At 41.4% G+C, this 20,549-nt stretch overlaps 1 protein-coding gene across 2 annotated transcripts in view; it reads right to left on the bottom strand.

The window, feature by feature from the left end:
* The window catches only part of pdlim5b (PDZ and LIM domain 5b), a 48,675-nt gene that overhangs the window by 12,913 nt on the left and 15,213 nt on the right, over window positions 1-20,549 (bottom strand). Inside the window, exons 3-5 of one of the 2 annotated variants that reach the window (XM_050053190.1) lie at window positions 16,225-16,376; window positions 4,048-4,078; window positions 3,219-3,730 (exon numbers count right to left, since the gene is read on the bottom strand). In XM_050053190.1, coding sequence (XP_049909147.1) covers window positions 3,219-3,730; window positions 4,048-4,078; window positions 16,225-16,376 — 695 coding nt within the window. Of the gene's footprint in view, window positions 1-230; window positions 257-3,218; window positions 3,731-4,047; window positions 4,079-16,224; window positions 16,377-20,549 lie in introns of both variants that reach the window. The other variant, XM_050053191.1, reaches the window with a different exon arrangement.

Raw genomic sequence — 20,549 nt, 5'->3', positions numbered from 1 at the left:
GGCATCCCAGAGATGGATTACTTACAGGGTTTTTGGCAGTTTGTTTGGACCTTGAAATGAGCATGTACTGTAAGTGGATGAGCACGAATGTGAGGTTTGTGAGGGTTAGCTCCAAAGAGGTGCAAGCATGCCTTTGGTAATCATAAACCAGAGAGATGTGAAGGCTGTAATCACATTCCACGTGGTTAGAAAGCTACTGCAGCAGATGTATTATCATTCACAGCACTAACTTGGTGTCTGACTCTGACTCTTCCTCCTGTGGGCAAAGAAGGGGGAAATGGAAAAGGGCTGAAGCATAGAAGAAGCATGAAGAGAGCAGTTTGAAAAGTAGACCATAGTCCGAAACACATGCCCTTTAAAAGTCCAGTGTGTAGGATTTAGGAATCGTTGTGTTTTTGTTACCTTAGAATGAACCGTTTATATAAGGAGCGGATCTTTGAACTCTGAGTCCACCATGTTGCACAACCCTGTGTCAATGGTAGCCCAGAACGGACAAACTAAAACAATGGCTCTAGATAGGACCATTCGCATTTGACTTTTTGCATCGGCCACCTTTGTCAGCAGCCCCTCCACGACAAGCAACGTCAGAAAAACACTACTTTTTTGAATAACAAACTGCTTTATTTGGTGATTTTACTGGTTTAAATCATTGTGTCCATTTGTTTTGGAGAGGAGCAGACCTCTGCTAATAATTTGGTTCCCAGTAAAAACCTCCTGAACGTCTGGATCTTAAATTATCAGAGGGAAAAAGGTGACCGCACATTAGTAGGTGCTGGGCGAGTGGCCCATCTGTGATAAGCCCCACAGCGTTGCAGAAACACGTAGTCATTCAGTGCTTTTACTGCTTTAAATCACCTGGTCCATCTGTTTTGGAAAGGAGGGGACCTCTGCAGATAATTTGGCTCCCGCTAAAAACCTCCCAAATGTCTAGATCAGGAATAAGGTGAGCACACACAGCAGGTGCTGGGCTAGTGGCCCATTTGCGATGAGCCAAAGAGACTCGGAGAAACACTGATTTGTAACATGAAACTGTTTTATTCAGTAGTGTAACAAGTTTAAATCACCTGGTCCGTTTGTTCTGGAAAGGAAGAGACCTCTGTGGATGATCTGGCTCCCAGTTAAACCTCCTGAACAGTGAACACTGAGGGAATCTTAACTGGGAGTTCACGCTTGGCACAGCTGGTTTCAGTTGGTTGCAATCTGCAGTCCTCACCACTAGATGCCACTAAATCCTTCACACTGTTCCTTAAAGTAAAAGGCCCTTCTGAGAGAACGTGCATGAAGTAAACCACAATCAAAGCATGCAAGTCACGACACGATCACACACATGCTGCAACAGATACACTCTACCTCTTAGGCTGAAAGTCTGAGGTCTCAGACAACAGAGAGATTAAAGATTACACAATGTTGTGCCTCATAATGACACTCAAACTCATACTTGATACTTATGAAGGTTTCATTATCATCACGGTGTATTACAATAAATAGCGTTGTTCTCTGTTCCTCATTTTCTGACATTTTCCACAGGTTATCAGATCAAACCCAGAATAAATAAAACAGATTCTACAGATTCCTGAACAGACAGTTCTCACAGCTTTAAAGCCAATAAAAACAGATCTCTGTGACCTATTTTTTCAGGTGACACAGCGTAAAGAACGAGTGGCAAATCACTTAAACCTGGCTCAGTTTACTGTAACCCAACCAGTGAGCCAAATCCTGCTGATGAAGCCCGGTCCAGCCAAAGTTAGCTGTGCTCCTGTTCCCAAGAAGCGCCGAGCTGCCAGGATTATGGCTAATTAGAAACAAGTGTTGCACCAGCAGTGCCTGTCGGGCAGACCGTGTGTTTGGCAGTGCTGTGAACCACACCGTCAATTATACACAGATAGTCAGGCGGTAGCATCAGTTAGCATGTCGTCTAGACTCTGTTCCTTCTCCAGTTGCCCTGTGGAAGATTTAAACAAGATGTGCGGCATGCCTCGGATTTTCCTTGTATGCAGCTGTGTGAAAACATAGGCGACAGGCTGTTTCAGTGTTTGCTTTTCAAATGAGACACATATTTTGGGGTGGAATAGGGCACTGGATCCCAACCTTCTGTCTGAAGGGACCCTTTTTCTATCACTAAGTAAACTTGACAACTCTGACAACATGACAATATTTTATGTATTATATATATATATATATATAATATTATATTCAGTACATAACAATAACAGTACAGATTATTTCCTGTGAATAATATTGCATCAGAGAATAATTTTCCTGATATTTTTAGGAACTTTTTATACTATTCTCTGTCTGCCCTCATCCTGTGTGAGTTTACCTCTCGAATAATAAGATGTACTTTAAAAAATAGCAATTTAATTTAGCTTTCTTCACAAAAAGAATTAAATGCTGAGAAACAGGATTAATTCATATTTTTACAGGCCTTACACTCTTAGACTGGATAAAATAATGAACATAGCTACCATGACGTCACCCATTGGTTTGTGGATTCCCAATTTTAAGCCACAGGTTCGACATTTTGTGAGCGTATTTGCATGAGAGGGATGAGAGGTTGGAACTGCGGGGGACCGAGAAGTGTATCTGACTCAGAGACTGTGGCGAGGCCTTGCAGAAAGCCTGTCACTCAAGTGGCCCCGCCCTTAAATATGCATGACTTTAAGCCTTAATAACATTTTAACGGGTGTCTTGTATATAAATTCACCCCCATTCAGTTGACATAAATGTTGAAATTAGCTATAGAAACCAAAACCATTTTTTGTACCATGCTCTAAACATGTTTATTTCTACTGTTAAGTTTAACATTTTAACATGGGAGTCTATGGGGATTGAGTCGCTTCTGGACCCAGCCCCAAGTGGCCATTAGAGGAGCTGCAGTTTTTGGCGCTTCTGCATTTGCTTCGTTTTTCAGTCGCAGAGGTTGCTGCTTGCTTAAAAATCAAGAAGGCCTGTGAAGCTTTGCCGACCCTAGAGGGGGTCGGGATCCAGAGGTTGTGAGGTGTAGGAAAAGCAGCATGGAATATATTATTTTCTTTAACGTATTCTCTAGGGAGACCATAAAGCAAAAATGTCCACTAATCTGTGGCCCCTGTGAACCACAACTCCTTATAGACCTGCTGGCTAAAGGACACAGTATTACTAAATCACTCTATGATATTTTGTGCTTACACCAACATGAAGAAAACATATGTTAACTGTGTCTGGTAAATAGTACCTACCCATTTAAGTGCTCTGACAGCCCTTGGCTCTCCAAAAGACCTCGCCTCTGTCCCATGGCCACCTCACAGGCATTGGTATTGGAGTAGAGGTTGATAGGTGTGTTATAGACGGAGGGCTGTGGGACATTAGGATTGGAGGAGGGGGCTGTCACTTTGGCTGGAGAGGAGGAGTTAGATGAGGAGGAAGAGGCAGACGGGGAGGTGAAGGCGGAGCGACCAGGGCTGGGCCTGGGAACTGAATTGGCTGGAGCTGAGTCCGAGGCAGGGACACTTGACTTCAGCAGAAATGGAGGCTGTGGCGGTTGAGAAGGGGCAGCTGGCTTGAAAGCGGATGACTGTGAAGGAATGGAGGGGGCAGCTGGGGAGGAAGCTGTGACCACACTGCTGTCCCCCCCAAACGGCCTGGCTGTCTTGTTGTATGCAGCGCTGGGCTGACTTGATGGCTTGGTGTATGCCGTGCTTGGGGCGGGGTGAGTGATTGGGACAGGCTTAATGATTTCTTGAGGTTCATCCTGGATAAAAGTGGAGACACACAGCATGCACATACAACAAATCCACAACAAACTCATGCAGCAATCCAAAAAGCACTGCACAACAACCACATCAAAATCTGAGGTGTTTTCACACTGCCTGTGCCAAACAAGTGCTACAAAACGTGGCCTCTTGGGTCAGCTACGCATGCCAAGCCAATCTGTGTTCTGACATAATCTCAGAAGGGCACAATAAGCATGCTCACCTCCTATAAACTGGTATAGCATTTATAAACAACAACAAAATCCAGGTAAGCTTTGATTAATATGCAGTTTTCATGTGAAATTGTGCTTCATACCTTAGGTACTCCATCTTTAGGGGCACTGGGTCTGTGGAGACAGAAAGAAAATCATAAAATCACTGCACATGCATTAACTTTATAGCAGCCATTCATAATTTTGCAATCAAGTTTAATTTCTGCACATTAAAGGACTGAACGTTTCAACTGCTGTGACAATCCAACCTTAGTTTATAGGATGGACTGAGAAAGGGTCACATTATTCAGTGTCCTCTGCTGAATTCAGGGCAATATTTTTTGACAAGTCACCTGCAAAGTAACATTTTTTTTTTGGCAAATCATTGACCTATTTTTTTAAATTATTATAATTATTTCAAAAGATTTCTTTTCCACAAAGTTGATTTAATGTTTCTTCTGTTTTTTTGTCAGATAAATTGGTTTCTTGGATGTCATAGCATCCTAAAAATACCCCCAAAAGAAAAAATCTCAAAGTGAAACTACATCAGTGTTACAATTACATAACTTTGTTTTAAAAAAAAATATATATAAATAAAGACACCTAGAAGTTTTCAGTGATGGATCGCCGATCACAAGCAACAGTCAAGCTCCAGAAATGGACTTTTATTGCACACTAACACAAAAGAAAACAAATGTCAGCCTAGAAAGTAGATTATGTTACAAACTGTTTGCTTTGGAAGATGGTTAACAATAATTCTATATAATTTAAGGGCTAAAACATTCAAAACTACCGGTATGTGTCAACACGCTGTACTTCAGGGTGTCCATGTGCAGACTAGCCTTGAGATTTGGTGCACATCTGATTTATAGTTATGATTGAAGCAGCTGCCACAGTTTTATCACCTATGGGAGGAGGGAGGTGGTCTGTTTGTCTGTTTTCTTGGGATACCCTGGATAGAAACCAGGATATAGCCAACAAACCTTTCATCCCCTCCTTTTGTGTCATTCTTTTATTGCAAAATTTGAAAAACACACATGCATTAGGATGCATTGTGTACTGATGCCTTAAGCATAAGTGCACCTTATACCTCTCCTTCATGTCACATAAGGCACTTGTTAGTCTCATAACAATGGGTCTCATGCATCTATGATCTGTCCTTCTATTGTTAGTGCCCACTGATTTTTTGGGTGTGAGAAAATTTTCCAAGCGCTCAAGAGCACTCTTGCCAAGACTAAGAAAAGAAAACATTGTTTTCAAGATCCCAAAAATAATTTATCTTTGAGGAAAATTAAATAAAAAATGCACAAATAGAATCATAATTGGATTATTCTATGTCTACTTGTGAGAGCTCCACCTCCTCCTGTCCTCCTCCAGTTGTCATTGTAGAGTGCTTGGCTTGGGTATTGTTATTGTTTTGCTTCCATTTTCATGTCAAACCATTTTCTTTTAATTTCAGTTACTGTGTGTCTCTATGCTGACACAGCATTTACAGCATCACAAATGTCTGGTCATTGCTGGGTTTCTGATTTCTTGTAAGGCCAGTACTGAGACTCTGGAATATCACATTTACTTTGTTTAAGTGTTAAGTGGGCATTTGCCAGAGTTTTGCACACAACACAACATCTGCCCTATCTATCACAAAGGGGAGTAAAAGGGGTATTACTTTTGCTAATAGGTCAATTATGATCCACCAGGGTAAGAGCAGATTTGAATGGTGAAGAATGTTTGGTGCATCTGGAGTTAAGTTCTCTTATTTTTGCTCTCAACAGAAAATTAAGAGAAAATATAAGAGCAATTTTAAGAGGATGTTGCTGCATGAGGCCCAATGTGCCCTATATTTGGTCTGGACGTGCAGACAATGTGTCACTTACTCCTCGTTAAAAAAACAAAATACAAAAAACAGACAGTGAGTCAGCAAGGCAGGTTCCGGACCAGCAGCCATGGTATGTCCGCTGGCGTCCTTCCTTTCTCTGCCATATTAGGAAACCAGTCAACAAACTCTCAAGCATTTCCTTTCTGTCTGAGCTGAGACGCAACAACTGAGCTTGGCATCAGGTTTTAAAGAACCCCGCCCTGCGAGCAGATGTTGATGTCATCTGTGCCCATACTTGCGTTTAATGTTTCCACTTAGCAGCTAATATACAGTATGCTTATTTTCCAGTGTACTTGTATTATTGGACCTGCTTATGGAGAGGCAGCAGGCTATGCCAAGGAAAGCAGTAAAAGGTCTAAAGATCAAACAGCACATTCCATTACATATGTGGACCCAGTCTACAATGAGGCAGTGTGTATCTGCCATCAGTGGCCCGGAGAGGGGCAGCTGGGCGGATTCACTCGCTATCATTCTTTTCCCAGAGCAAACTGAACAAACACTTGCTAGGGTGGTCCTGCGAACATCTGTTCAGCTCAGCCCCTCTCTGTGTCATCCCGCTCCCTGCCTAGCTGGACCTGCTTTTGTTCTGCAAACACTGGGTGAGTGTGAAGGCGCACGAGCATGTATTTACTTTATGGTGTCCGAATGTATATCTCTATGAGTGTATCTGGTTAGTGTCATGACACCAACGGGACTAATCCAGGAAGTAAACAAAACGTTGAAGAAGAGTACACTTGCAAGATAAATGCGAAACTTTCTAATGTCACAATGTATGGAGGGACAACTACGCATTTTGATTTTAGCGCTGGTCATCGTTCATTTTCGTCAAACCATACAGTTTGAAAATGAGGTGCTGCTCCAACTAGAAAACAATGTTTGATGCATTGGATGTGCTGAATGTGCATATTAAGGCAGTACAGGAGGAGGCGCACATTAATAATCCTCCAGGACTGTAACATGCTCATGTTTAACCCAAACAATGTGTCATATGACTGCAGCTGGTTCAGATCGAGGTCGGAACACATTCTTGCCATCGCACCAGAGTTCGTTAGTAACCGACTGCTGTGTTCACACCTGCCCAAACGAACTGCACGTAGGGGGCAAATGAAGTTGGGTTTGATTGAACTGAACCAAACAGGGCAGGTGTGAAAGCACCCTAAGTAAGTAAGTGAGAGCAACAGATTGAAAAAATTCTATTTCCCTTTGGTGATTAATGAAAGTATATCTTTATATTCTCTGGGTTGGGGCCTGCACGTAATGTTCATTGGACTTAAGTTATCCTCAAAAGTCCAGTGTGTATGATTTAGTGGGATCTAGCTGTGAGGTTGCATAACTAAAACTTCTCATGTGCCAAGCATGTGGGAGAACTACTGTAACAAAAAAATGCAAATGGTTCTATCAAGATTTGTCCGCTCTGGGCTACTGTAGAAACAACATGGCAGACTCCATGGAAGAGGACCTGCTTCATATGTAGATATAAATGGCTCATTTTAAGGCTACAAAAACATTTCTGCCAATATATCTTCCTAAAACCTGCACACTGGACCTTTAAATACAACAGATCTAAATTAGAGGCATTTCTAATCTTGGTAATGATAATATCTACAATTTACCTGATCTATTATAGGCTGCTTTGTTTGTAAGTCAAAGCACCACAGTTTGTGCTACTGTAAGTTTTTATAATACACAGAAATCCTGCCCCTGTTGACGACACAGCCCTGGTTTTGCTCAAGACAGAACACACTTCAGTTAGTTCCTCCTAATCTAATCAGGATGCCTTGTTTTATTAGATTACAGATGCTGATATCAACGAGATTTATTTATGGACCAAATCTAAAGACTACATACCTTTAAAAACATGAATAAATGAGTGTGAGATATAAATAAACATTATCTTGAAAGCAAAAGTGTACTTGGAAGAAGAAAAAAACAGCTGTTGAGTGTGGTTTTCATCAACGTAGACTTGTCTGTGCAACTGCTCTGTCAAACACACACACACACACACACACACACACACACACACACGTACACACACATGCACACACAGCTCCAGAAAGAGAGAATGAGGAGGTTAACCGGAGGAATAAGCCTGAGGGCAAAGCAGACTGACACATTTCCACCCTGCCCGTGTCTCTTTAAGGGCCAAGAGAAACAGTCTGGCATATGGCATTTGACTGAATGATGGAGAGGCTAATAGGCATCGTTTTCTCACCGCACACACACACACACACACACATACACACACATCTTACGCTCTAACACACTCCCATATCCAGTTTTTAACATGGAGGGAAAACGGCTCAAATAAGAGTAGCCTTTAATTTTCCCCACGCTGTTTTCACTTTTTCACACACAGTTTCTTTTGGAAAAGTTCCATAATAACATCTTTCATGATCCTCTGGCTCCAAGCATCTGTCACCATCTCTCGCTTTAATATCGAGACACTTTGGTTCAGGCTCGTCATATTAAAACTGGGAGTCAGAGCTGGGTACAGATATTACATGATATGTGGGAGGATGGAGACAAGTTGAATTCACACGCTATTAATGTCATGCGCAGGTTACATTATTCCGAGACCTTGTCGAACGAGGCCTGCCCTCTTATATTTAACTTGCGTGATAAATGTTAAAACTCTGTGGGAGACCTGGCAAACACTATCTGTTTTCGCAGATTTACCGCCGCATGAAAATTTGAGCTAGAGCGTGGAGAAGAAGGAAAACAAGGAGGTAAAAAAAAAAACATAGGAAAGCAAAACAAAAACTCTGACAGAGGGATGTGGAATTAACGGGTGTGGAAAATAACTTTTCTTTCTGTATATTTCTGTTTTTCCTGTGCAGCCGGCCTATCCGCTCAGTGGCAAAACTCACAGCTTGTGTCTGGCACATGGCCTCTCTCATCTCTCCATGGTCCCCGTCTGCTCACTGCTCCCTCATATTTCACCAAGAATGAGCATCTTGGAGGATTTTGTGCTGTTAAGTCGAGCTCATGAGGACGTTTCATTAGAGAGAGTAAGAGCAGATGGTTTAAAAAGGAAGGGGCAGAGGTTTAAAACTGCGACAGGGCTAACAATGACAGAAACGTGACTGCTATTTTCAGAGTTAAAGCTCATTAACATGTAACTGGGCAGCCTGACTGTTGCCTGGATACTTGGCCGTGTCGGATGTGTCTGCACACGTGTCAAGTAGGGAGCCCTGTGCACTTGTCCATATCACTAGTCACATGCATCGTAGTGACCGAGGACATTCATAGCATTCAGGACCATGTGCCTTGTCATGCCCCTCTACAACGCTTCACTGTGCGACTGATAACTCTCCGGTCACGTGTGCTCATCTTGGCAAGCAAAAGACGAGACTGATAAATAAATCAAGTGAGGAGTTCTCCTTGAGGTCACATCTCTGGATGCAGCAAACCACAACAGAATAAACTGCAACTCCAGTTAATATATCTTTTTAATACAGGTCCAAGCAATGCAATAACAAGCCCCCATCCTTTCTTGCTTCTCTTCCGACCACCTTACCACATCTGGCTGAGGCAGCCAGGAGTCAGCGGGGGCTCTGGGCTGTAATGGATTGTCCTCTGCTTAACCCTGTTATAACCATTCCATAAGGCTTGTTGGGTCATGTACGAGATATCTGTAGATTTAACCTACAGCCGCCGAGCTGACAACAGTAAGTGGCCTGTGGGCCCCCCAAAAAAGGCATCATGTACTGTAGCTACAGCACTGTCTGTGTGTGGGGCAGTCCAACAGGTGTGCTTACAACAAGGTTAAAACAAATCTAAAGTTAGAAGAAAGGAGGTTATGTAATCAAAAAAAGAAAAGCTAAAGGAGCTAAAGTAAGAGCATATTTTGAAAGGTCAAAGTGCAACATGTTGATGTATGTACTGTAATTACCACAGCTCATCTAGCTAGTAATCCACTCCGTCAGGCAGCATTTCATCTCATAGATTGATACAACCAATAACGCTTTCCAAAAGCTTCATGCCGTGCTATTTCCCCTGGAACAGCATGCCTTTGAAGCACACGCAGTGGAAAATGCGCAAAATGCTGTGGGAGCTGACACAGATTCTTGTGTATAACATCAGAAGATGGTTGGAACGCGGAGCTAGCGGTGCTGATATGTATTATCTTTGAGGTTTTGGAACCAGGTGCAGCCAGCCACAACCTCTGGAGAGTGGAGTTTCTTTGTGCCGTGCTGCATATTTCAATGACAATAAATAAACATCAATTATCATACTTTCCTAAGGCTACTTCCCACAGCCGCCTGCATGGTGTAACTGACTGTCAGCTGCTCCGCAACAACATTTCCATGATAGTAGAACAAAAAGTACCCATCAAATTCACCGGTCATATCAACCGCAAGTATCAAAGATGGAAGATCCAAAAACATGATTTGATTAAATCATTATCACAAGCATATAAACTCAGAGAGGACTATTTACAACCCACATTAACAGTGTGAGGTAGTCTTTCTGCATAGCAACTCACTCCCAACTCAACTTTTGGGCAACCAGTGTGTTCTGGTCATGAAAACTACTGTGCAAGCCAAACTTATTGAGCGCTGTCAGACACTGTTTTGACATGTTTTCCTGAGACCACAATCTTGGAGAGAAAAATCTGGTTTCTCCCTCTGTCACAAAACACATAACAGCTCTTTGCGCATTGAGAGTCTTCTTGACAGTTGACGACAGGATGTAGAGAGTACTTTGAAAGCCCGAGTCCATTTCCTCTCTGTAAACATGTTTCCCCTTACCTAGCAACAAGGAAATAACTTACACATATTGGCGTCGGTGACCATGAGTGCCTTTTTGGCTTAATGATAGATGGAAAGACTGCATGCAATACTTAAGTGATGTTAATTAGATGCTATTTTGTAAAATTACAACATTTGTAGCTATTGGAAATATGATGTGACTGTGAGCGGGCTGATCTCATGCACTGTTTGGACATTTTCCTACAAAAAGTAAAGCACCAAAATTTATATAACCTATGTAATCATGGGCCAGTAATTCGTGTTTAATGCACATTTTTTGGAAGATTGCGATCACATGATAAACGCGCTGATAGAAGTAAAGAAGAAAGTAATCCGCCTAAGGAGGCAGGTTGGGGTGCTGGATAGGTCACAAAGCACAGGACTTTCCCCAGGAGACCTGTTGTCAGAACCGTTTGAATCCAAGTGAACTCTGAATCATTTCAAAGTATGTCGTCACCATGTTGCTTTTACTAAACCTAACCCACGTAACTTTACTTACCTAAACCTAATGACATTCATAGGATATCATTGTGACAGTCATTCTATAACCACATATGTGCACTTGTATATGCACAAATGTTTGTGTTTTCTCTTTCAGACTCCAATTTTTGCATTAAATGTTATTTAATTCCAGTTTGATTAAAGCATAGACACTTCATTATCTAGCCCTTGATAGTAAAATCAGTGCAGCTGAGCTCATTATTGTGGACAGATCTCACTTACATGTTCTGTTTTAAATATGTTTTTAATAAACAGGCCAAAATGTCAGGCTGTAGTGTTTGGTTTGTTTTTCACAAACACCTTCATTATGTTAGTTTCGATACACATGTTTTTCCTTTTAGGCAACTGCCCAAAGAATGTGAGCTATGACAAAGTGGCATAATGGTACTAAACTGTCGTCAGATCAATCATGTCTTGGAATGTTATGATAACAGCAGCCTTATCAGTGATCATCAAAACTATGAATAGGATCTGAGAAAATGAAAGGAGAAAATGGAGCATGTCAAAGAGAATTGTTCTACTTAAAAAGCGCTCATAAGAGGCGGGACTTTATGTGATTTTTTCCATGTTTTTCAACTGGAAACTCCCACTCAGCCTTCATAAACATGCTCTGACGTAGGTTACAGCACTGATGCCGTGGAAGATGCTACTATTTTATTGTTATTAAACCTTTATTTAAGCAGGTAAAGACTCATTGAGGTTCAATATAACACTGCATTTGTACTGTATAAACACAATAAGGATAACTTCGGTATTTTTCAACCTGGGCCCTATTTCCCCATGTGTATGTGTGCGTATGATTCATAGGTACAACTCGTTTTAAAATTGGTTCAGTATTGAGGGAGGCGGATGCAGCCGGCAGCCGCGAAACGAGCTAAAACGGTAACAGGGGCAAATGCATTAGGTAGTGTATTACTTATTACTCAGTAGAAACACTCCCGATTTGGAGAAGCAGGCAGGAGCACTGAGGCACAGATGCTAGGCAATGTAACATTAATGCTGTGGACTCCATGTTAGTTTGATTCTAAAAGGCAAACAATAACACAAAGTATCTAACTGATCAGAGGCAACAGTAACCAGTGACTCTTTGTGTCTTTCATCCATCCATCCATTTTCATCCGCTTATCCAAGGCCGGGTCGCAGGGGCAGCAAGCCAAGCAAGGCACCCCGGACGTCCCTCTCCTCAGCGACACTTTCCAGCTCCTCCTGAGGGTCCCCAAGGCTTTCCCAGGCCAGACGAGATATGTAATCCCTCCAGCATGTTCGGGGTCTACCCTAGGGCCTCCTACCAGTTAGACGTGCCCAGAACACCTCTAATAGGAGGCACTGAGAATCACCACCTTAACGTGGTGCAGGAATTTGCATGTCCCTATGATCCTGGGAGCTGTGTTGTCCTGGGCTAATGGTCCCTGGTAGGGTCTCCAAAGGCAATGGTCCCAGGGGAGGGGCCACACGAAGAACAATTGAAGAAAACTCTGATGACTCTGTAAATTCGGACATTGAAGGCCTTGAGGAGGACCTGGGGGAGCTCGCCAGTGAGTGTCTGTTGGCCAGGTCTTGGGCTCAGCCCAAACAAGTAACATGGAGCCACCATCCTGTGGGCTCACCACCCGCAGGGACAGGAACCAGGGTCAGGTCCATTGTGTGCCGGGCAGCAGGCAGGGGAGGGGCTCTGGGCGTGCTGATCCCTTGCATCACAGACTCTCTTTGTGTCCTGCAAGGTAAAATTACTGTTTCTGTCAAAGGAGTCTGGTGGCTGTGGACAGGGGAGCAGCAAAATGTATTTTAGCCTCCTAAAAAAGTTCTGAAAAAAAATCAATAGAGGTATACTTAGATTATTTTACTGCTTTATCTTGCCATCAGACAGCCTTTTCCGACAGAGACCTGAAGCCGTTATGTCGCCCTCTTCAAAGCCACCAGACTCCATTGATAGAAACAGCATTTACCTCTCAGAATACAAAGGGTTACTGGTCTGACACCGACTCAATCGTTTATTTTGTTTGTGTTATTGTTTGACATTCAGAACCGAACTAACATGGCCTTCACAGCAGTACATGGATTTATATTTTGCAACAACATCATGCAGAAACCTATGTCAGGTCACATGGGAATAGCTTTTTAGGGCTTGGGAAAATAGCAGCTTGACGCTAAAACATACATACTTTGACCAAAATTAGAATTTTCACATTTGAATACATAAGGAACGCTACCAGAAAACTAAAGACTAACATAAAACCTTAAAAAATAGTAAAGGAGCTTCCCTTTAAAATAATACATATATTTTATATTGAGCTTTACGTACTTGAGGAGACAATAGCATAATGATCAGTTTGAGTGTCAAACCTCACTTTCTTCAACCTTCTTTGCACCAATAACATATTAAATTCTCAAGTACCACGTAAAAAGTACCATTTTTTTTAAATCAATTTTAATTAAAAAAAATGGAGCTATGTCAACTATATACAAAGTAGTTGTTTTGAATTCCTTCTTTCTGTATCACTGAATAAGAATGTGCAACATCAACAGCACACAAACCATCCTGTAAAATATGCCGCCAGGAATGAAACAAACTACAATCATGTATTATTTGTAAAGAGGAAACCTTTGTTGTTTAGTGGTTGATTTTAGTTACAGTTTACAAGTACTGTGAGACCAGAATGTTTGATGTTTCATTGTGCGTCCAATACCCACAGCAGATTACATGCAGCTGTGGGACAAAGCTATTTTAGGACAATTTTCCCACGATTAAAGCACAGAGGCTCCTTTCTCCTTTGATGTGGTGATGGAACGACAGGACATGCAAACCAGGCTTTGAGTTTTTCTGTCAACATGTTTTACAGCTTGGAGAGTGTGCGTGCTTCGCCTCCATTTGTTTGTGCCTGACATTGAAGTTATTCGCCTTTATGCTCGGCTGCACGAAATGTATTTGGCTAAAGAATTTAGCTAAAATTCCACAAAGGGGGATGACTCTTTTTGATTTGCCTTCTTCAATATGAAATAAGATGAACAGCCACTCCATGTAACATCCTCTAAGCTGAGTGAACTGGACTTCAGTCAGTGCTGCGTGTGAAATGTACTGAGAAGTTTGAGCTGTTACTTTGCGTTACAAAACCAACTCAAAGTGTCCCTGTGAGTAAAACTCTGGCCTTCTAGCAGATGGACTATAAAATATTTTGGACTGAAACCTGTCCTTGGTGGACAAATATAATGGCAACCTCAGTGAAATTCCTGTTTTCTTTTCTTTGAAGCATATATTACAGCTTTACGGAGAGCTATATTAAGGGAGCTTTCATTTAAAGTGCTCCACAGCACTGCAGCTTTAATATACCCAAGGGCCCCAGAATACCAAGGTCTTCCTTTTGTCTAATAGGAGAAGCAGAGGAGCAGAATCTTTGCCATACTCTACACAGCCAGGAAGAACATGTGTGAACGATCAATGAGGGATGGGACGATATATGATTTTATTGTGGATCAAGAAAAAGAACAATCACTATATCTTGATTGTGGTGAATTTCCGTTATCAGGATAATTGTGATTACCCAAACAGACTGCTGGGCAACCAACAATAAAAGACTGCAAACAGACTGCATACGCACCGCCCTCAAACAATGCTAAAGATCTTAACCTAGCATCAGCATATTTCTTATCAAAAGATATGATGCCACTTCAAATAGTTGAAAAGCCCAGCTCATGTTTTTACTAAAAAATGTGCCCTACCTGTACTTATTTAAAATTTAAAATGAAGTGATTCCAGTACGTTTCAGTATCATTTTGAGAGTTGCATATTTTGCTGATTATCAGAATAATAATCATGAATCGCAATCATTTTGGCCAAGATAATCGTGACATGACATCTTCATATCTTCCCATGCCTGCCCTTTAACACCGACGACAGCGCCCGCAATCCCATTTGTAAATCTATTTTTAAATGCCGGTAGAATTGCAACCAAATAAGATTGAGCAATAATTCTTTTTGCATATAAAACCAGAGGAGTTCCACTAACATATCACGCATTCATCCTGTCCCAGAGCGCTGTTTTCTTGCACCAAAGGGGTTGTAGATATCCAGTAAAAAGCGCACAAAACAAAAACATTATAATCCAGACCGCGGGTATTCGCAGCACTTTCTATGTTGGAATAAGCATCATCACGTTGAGAGCATAAACTGATTTTTTTTATTTTTTTCCAGAAAAATATATGTGGGGGAAAAAAAAAAAATTGCACTTTTTAGCAATTTATTTCATTAGTATGGCCATAAGTCCATACATATTATTAAAATTTGGGATATAAGGGTTGTATTGATGTATAGCATATTAAAATACTCCAAAATGGCACTACAGCATGTAAAACTGTAAAGATATGCTCTGGTGGACTTGTTCTATGGTAGGTCATAGGAAGCTCTCTGTAATAACACATAATTCAGATGGTTAATCATGTTTTTTTGCGTGTGTTCGCTGTGTAAAATTAATATGCTGTCACTTTCTGATGAGGTATCCAAAACTATGCACTTGTAAATCTACATATGTCCTTATTGGAGATCCAAGGACTTGGGCCCACAGTTAAACAGGAACTTACTGTAACCCTCAAGTCTATTTGCATTGAATTTGTTTAATAGTCTAAACTGCAATGCTACACTGCAAACTGTACAATTAACTGTTGAGAGCAAAAGGGAATCACTATAAACCTAAAATAGTGCTTTCTAGGCAATGTACACTAACTATAATGCAGATGAACCGATAAATAAATCGTGCAAGAAACATCAAGCTTAATTTAGTCTTTTTAACGTTCCCAAACTTCCTGCGGGACCTCAGTGACACAGCATCTGCTGTGGCGGAAACACTGAACTGTTTTAAATTAGCACAACAGGAGTTCATCTGTTTCAAATAATGAAGAAGCACAAATATGGCAATAAAGCTTCCTATTGCCAATTTAAGATCTTTTTGTTTGCCTGTTCACTATCCTGTGAAAAGTAGCTTCACATACATAAAGCATGGAAACTCTTGGCTCGGCACATGTTCTTCAAACAGACTTAAATACACAGCGGTAGGCAAAATCAACAAAGCATGCATTCCATTGCTGAGCGAGGAAATCCATAGATTATGGTGTAGAAAGTGCGTGCTCATGTGTAAGGCTTGCATGTGTGCGACTGTTACCTTTTCATAGTGAGGCTGAGATTGCCTGCGCAGGCCTTTATCTTGTTCTGGGCCTCGAGGTGATTCATGCCATCTGTGGAGATGCCGTCAATGGACAGAATGATGTCTCCAACACTCATCTTGGCTTTGGCTGCCTTGCCTCCATCAGTGAGCTGCAATGACACAAATAAAATGTAGAAAAAGAAGCTCATCATGGACATATTTGCACCAAACAGAAGAGTATTCACACTCCGCCTCTTGTGCTTTATTGAAGACTGCGCTGTGTTAACACATGGAACTTTATGGATTGCATGTGCAGTTTAATAAAATGAATAACAAGCAGACATTTAATTCAAAATCTTGGGTGTGGATTCTTTGAGGATTTATTTCTTGTAATCACAGAGCATCGTGCTCTCCTTTCCGTTTCCTGTCTTATGCAATTCTTGTCTGATAAGATAGGCATCTTATTCTCTTCAAAACATCAAAACATCCCTGGGACAGGATTCTACATCCACAAAAACAAGTCGTAATGTTCACTCACACTGCTATACATATCTCTTACAAGTATAATATGCATCATTATGAGAGTAATTTGTACATAAATTAGTATGCATCATTATGAGAGTAATTTGTACATAAATTAGTTCAAAAAAATTAAAAACCAAACTTTTTTATTTACACACATATTTAAATGCAAAGTTCAGTACTTTGAATATGAACCACTGACAGTGATTACAGCATTTGGTGGTGCTGGTTGTGCCTCTCCCAGAGTAAATATCAGTGTTCGTAAATCTTCCGTTCTCCCCTAAGATTTTTAATGAGTGCTGCATTCACTGCTTTCACTGGGTGTTTTAAAGGGATAGTTTCCATCTTTTGAAGTGGGGTTGTATGACATACTTATCTATAGTCAGTGTGTTACATACAGTAGATGTCGGTTGGCAGGCTCCAAGTTTGGCTAAGCAGGCAAGAGCACTGACATTGACGCTAATCAATGTACTGCTGTGGATGGGGGCCAGCAAAAAAAAACATTTTTACCATCTGAAAAAAGTCCCATTTAAAAAAAAATCAAAATCAGTTTAAGTGTACGCCATATTTAGAATATTTTCACTGCTTTACTTTACTGTCAGACAGCAATATCAGAAGGCAAACTGAAGCTGCTATATCGCACTCCTTCAGGCCAGACTCCATTGAGAAAAACAGTAATGTAACATACCTGAACACAGGAGCTGCTACTCTACCACTGCCTCCATCAGTTAGTTTGTTTGTGTTATTGTGTAACTGGTGTTTCAAAGAGTTAGTTCAGTGCAAAAAAGTCACAATATAACACAAACTAACTGACTAAGGCAGCAGCTACCATGTTCAGCGAGCAAAAATTACTGTTTTTCTCAGTGGAGTCTGGTGGCTTTGACAAGAGCGTAGATGGGGAACAAGAAGCTGCAAGAAAAAGCATAAAAATATTCTAAATATAGCATACACTTAAACTGTTATTGATTTCATTTAAGTGACTAAAGTACGTAAGTAAGTTTTGCTGCTGCCCCCATCCACAGCAGGACATTGCTGAGCATCTGTGGTGGTACTCCTGTCTGCTTCTCCAAACTGAGGTTATGCCGGCAGCCATCTACAGTATGTAAAACACAGAGTATGGATACTAGCCCACTTCAAACGATCCAAACTATCCCTTTAAGGACATTCAGAGACTTGAAGCCACTCCAGGGTTTTCTTTGCTGTGTACTTCATCTGTTATTGTAGTGTTGAAAGGTGGTGGTACACAGGTTGTTTGCTCTAAAGCAGGTTTTGCTTTGGGAGCTTAATGTATTTGGCCCCACCTCTTGTCCTGACCTAGACTCCCAGTCTGTAAAACTTTTTGTCTGATCACACGTTCTAAGCCTTTGTATGTTGAACACATGCTGTGTAAAACTACTATGTCTGGGTTTTAAACTCTGCTTACGTGATGTACCTTTAAGTAAAGCTGTAAGGGTAAGGGTAAGGGTTTTATATTTTTTACAAAGCAAATAAAAAGTGAGGAAAAGCTTACAATATGGGAAATGTAAAAAGCTACCCCATTTGCGGAGGTAGAATCATTTAAAACCCCATAGCTAAGATTTAAAAGTTTAAAGCTCTGCCACAGTCTGGTCTTCCTGAGAGTAGGGTAAGGTAGAGTTGAGGTTCATCAGGTTCTCTAACCCTTTCTTCCATGCTGAGGCTTGCATTTAACACACAGGAAGTAACGTTAAAAGAAAAAAAAACATGACGAGGGGATGACTCTCTACCAGGTGTGGGTACCGACCAGCGGTTACGTAAGGCTGTGCACACCTCATCAATCACTCAGCACACCCACAACCTGTAACCTGTAATCATGCACGAACAAAAAAGAACTCCATGTACTTCATTATACTACGGTGCTTTTGTCAGGATCATATCTTTATGTAATCTCTCAGCAGCGTCAAAAAGTAGAACTCAAGTTGCCTGAGGCCTCAGACACTTAATATAGGGACACGGGAAGCTCACACATGTGCGTAACGTGGGAGCTGAGGTGAGATGTTTGAATGCGTTGAGAGACAGAAAGATATAATGATGAAGGTGTGAAGCGTGATGGGAGGAAAGTGATTTTAACTGTCAACTCTACTTAGTGACTAATATAAAATTGAATGTCAGAAAATGGTTAAACGCTCCCCCACTGCCATCTACAAAGCATTTCTGTGAATCAATGAATTGTAAATGCATGCGAAAGACCTCCCACTTTTCAGTCACACACACTTGAGAGTAGTTATTTATATGAACCAGCCCTGATTCAGATAGATAAACACCAAACAAAACATTCCCTCTCCCCTCTGCTGAAGAATGCATTCAGGTTAGGTAACTCTAAAAAGACTTCCTCTTAGTTTTAAAAAAAGGAGCCAATGAGACATAAAGAATGTGCCATTGTGTTAACCCTCATAATAAAATAGGGGAAAAGAGTGGGAGGGAAGGGCAGGGGGAAAGAATGAGGAAGTGACAGCGGCAGTGGCAGTGACCGACAGATTTTTCTCTGGAGCTGTGCTTTGCTTGTGTCATTATCAAGCAGATCAGTAGCGGGAAGTGTAGAATGCATAGCTGAGCCTAATGTATGCATACCAACGTCCTGGAAGCCTATAGTGCAGCCACATGCGGAGTGTTACTAACAAAGGGCAGGGTACTCAGCCTCCACTGACTCACCCAGGGTCCAGCACCGACTCATAGACACACCTGCTGCATGAGTTTGTCCTGACTCATTTACTTTCAATAAAATTCTCATTGCTCTTCAGGGCAGACGCCAATAAAGAGAGCGTAAGCACTCTTCAGAGACTACTGGCATCTGCTGGCTCTCTGCTGGAAGTTAATGACAGAAAAAAAGCCGCTAAACTGTTGAATGAGCATGTCTCAGAGACACTGAGTCTTCTCTCTGAATCCCACTGTGTGCCTGTTTGTTAGAGAGGAAGAGAGGGAGTGAAAAGGCGTCCTGAAGTTCTCTCCATGTAGGGGTGTGAGAAAAGACAATACTATACAGCTCTATATATGGTAGCACCTCAAACACTATTTCAAGACATGAAGAGAGGAGAACACGCTTGATAAATTCTTATAAAGCTATGTGCTTTAATATGCGGTTAATGTTTAATGCTGTAGCCGGCGGCGAACAGAGAGTGCTTTATAAATCCCAGTCGAACACTGTCTTCCTCACACGGATACAAAACAAATAGATGTTACGGCAGGAATCCCCGGCATCCGCGGTCTATAAATATAAATCAAGAGAAGTCTGAAGCACTCATGATGGAGAGCAGACAAGTAATGAAGTGGAACTTTGGCTGTTCTACTCCAGCTCCCTCAAGAGAACAGGATGTTTGAGCAACATGCTTTTTACCAAATACTGTCAACCGCATCACATCGTGTAATTTGTGCACTTAATCAAAAAACACGAGTTGCTATTTTAAACGTCGTGAGCTCGGATAGAAAGAGTCACCCAAGGCTGTTTCGCAGAGGCCACCATGGGGCTTTATGTGAGTTTGGCAGATGAGAAAGACGTTTCCAAATGAATGAAGTGTCTTTCCAACTGCACTTACATGAATGGGATTCCAGCCACATAATGGTGTGGCTGCTGTGCTGCTGTGGTCCTCTCCACACTGCTGATTTTACTGTTGTGCAGTTACTGGTAATGACTAGTTCGTCCAAAAGTACACATGTAAGTTCCTCTGCGCTGAGCTACAGCATATTGGACAATACTTGGCAGATCCCTCTAAAGACTTATGGTAAATCCTATAGCACACTGGAGATTATAATATTAGTGGCTAAAAAGCCCATTAATTTATTTCTGGTATAAAAATCTTTGTGGA

This window comes from Epinephelus moara, chromosome 9 (assembly GCF_006386435.1).
Source record: "Epinephelus moara isolate mb chromosome 9, YSFRI_EMoa_1.0, whole genome shotgun sequence".
NCBI lineage: Eukaryota > Metazoa > Chordata > Actinopteri > Perciformes > Serranidae > Epinephelus > Epinephelus moara.
The sequence above is the reverse complement of the archived record's forward strand: the minus strand, read 5'-3'. Positions and strand labels throughout refer to the sequence as shown.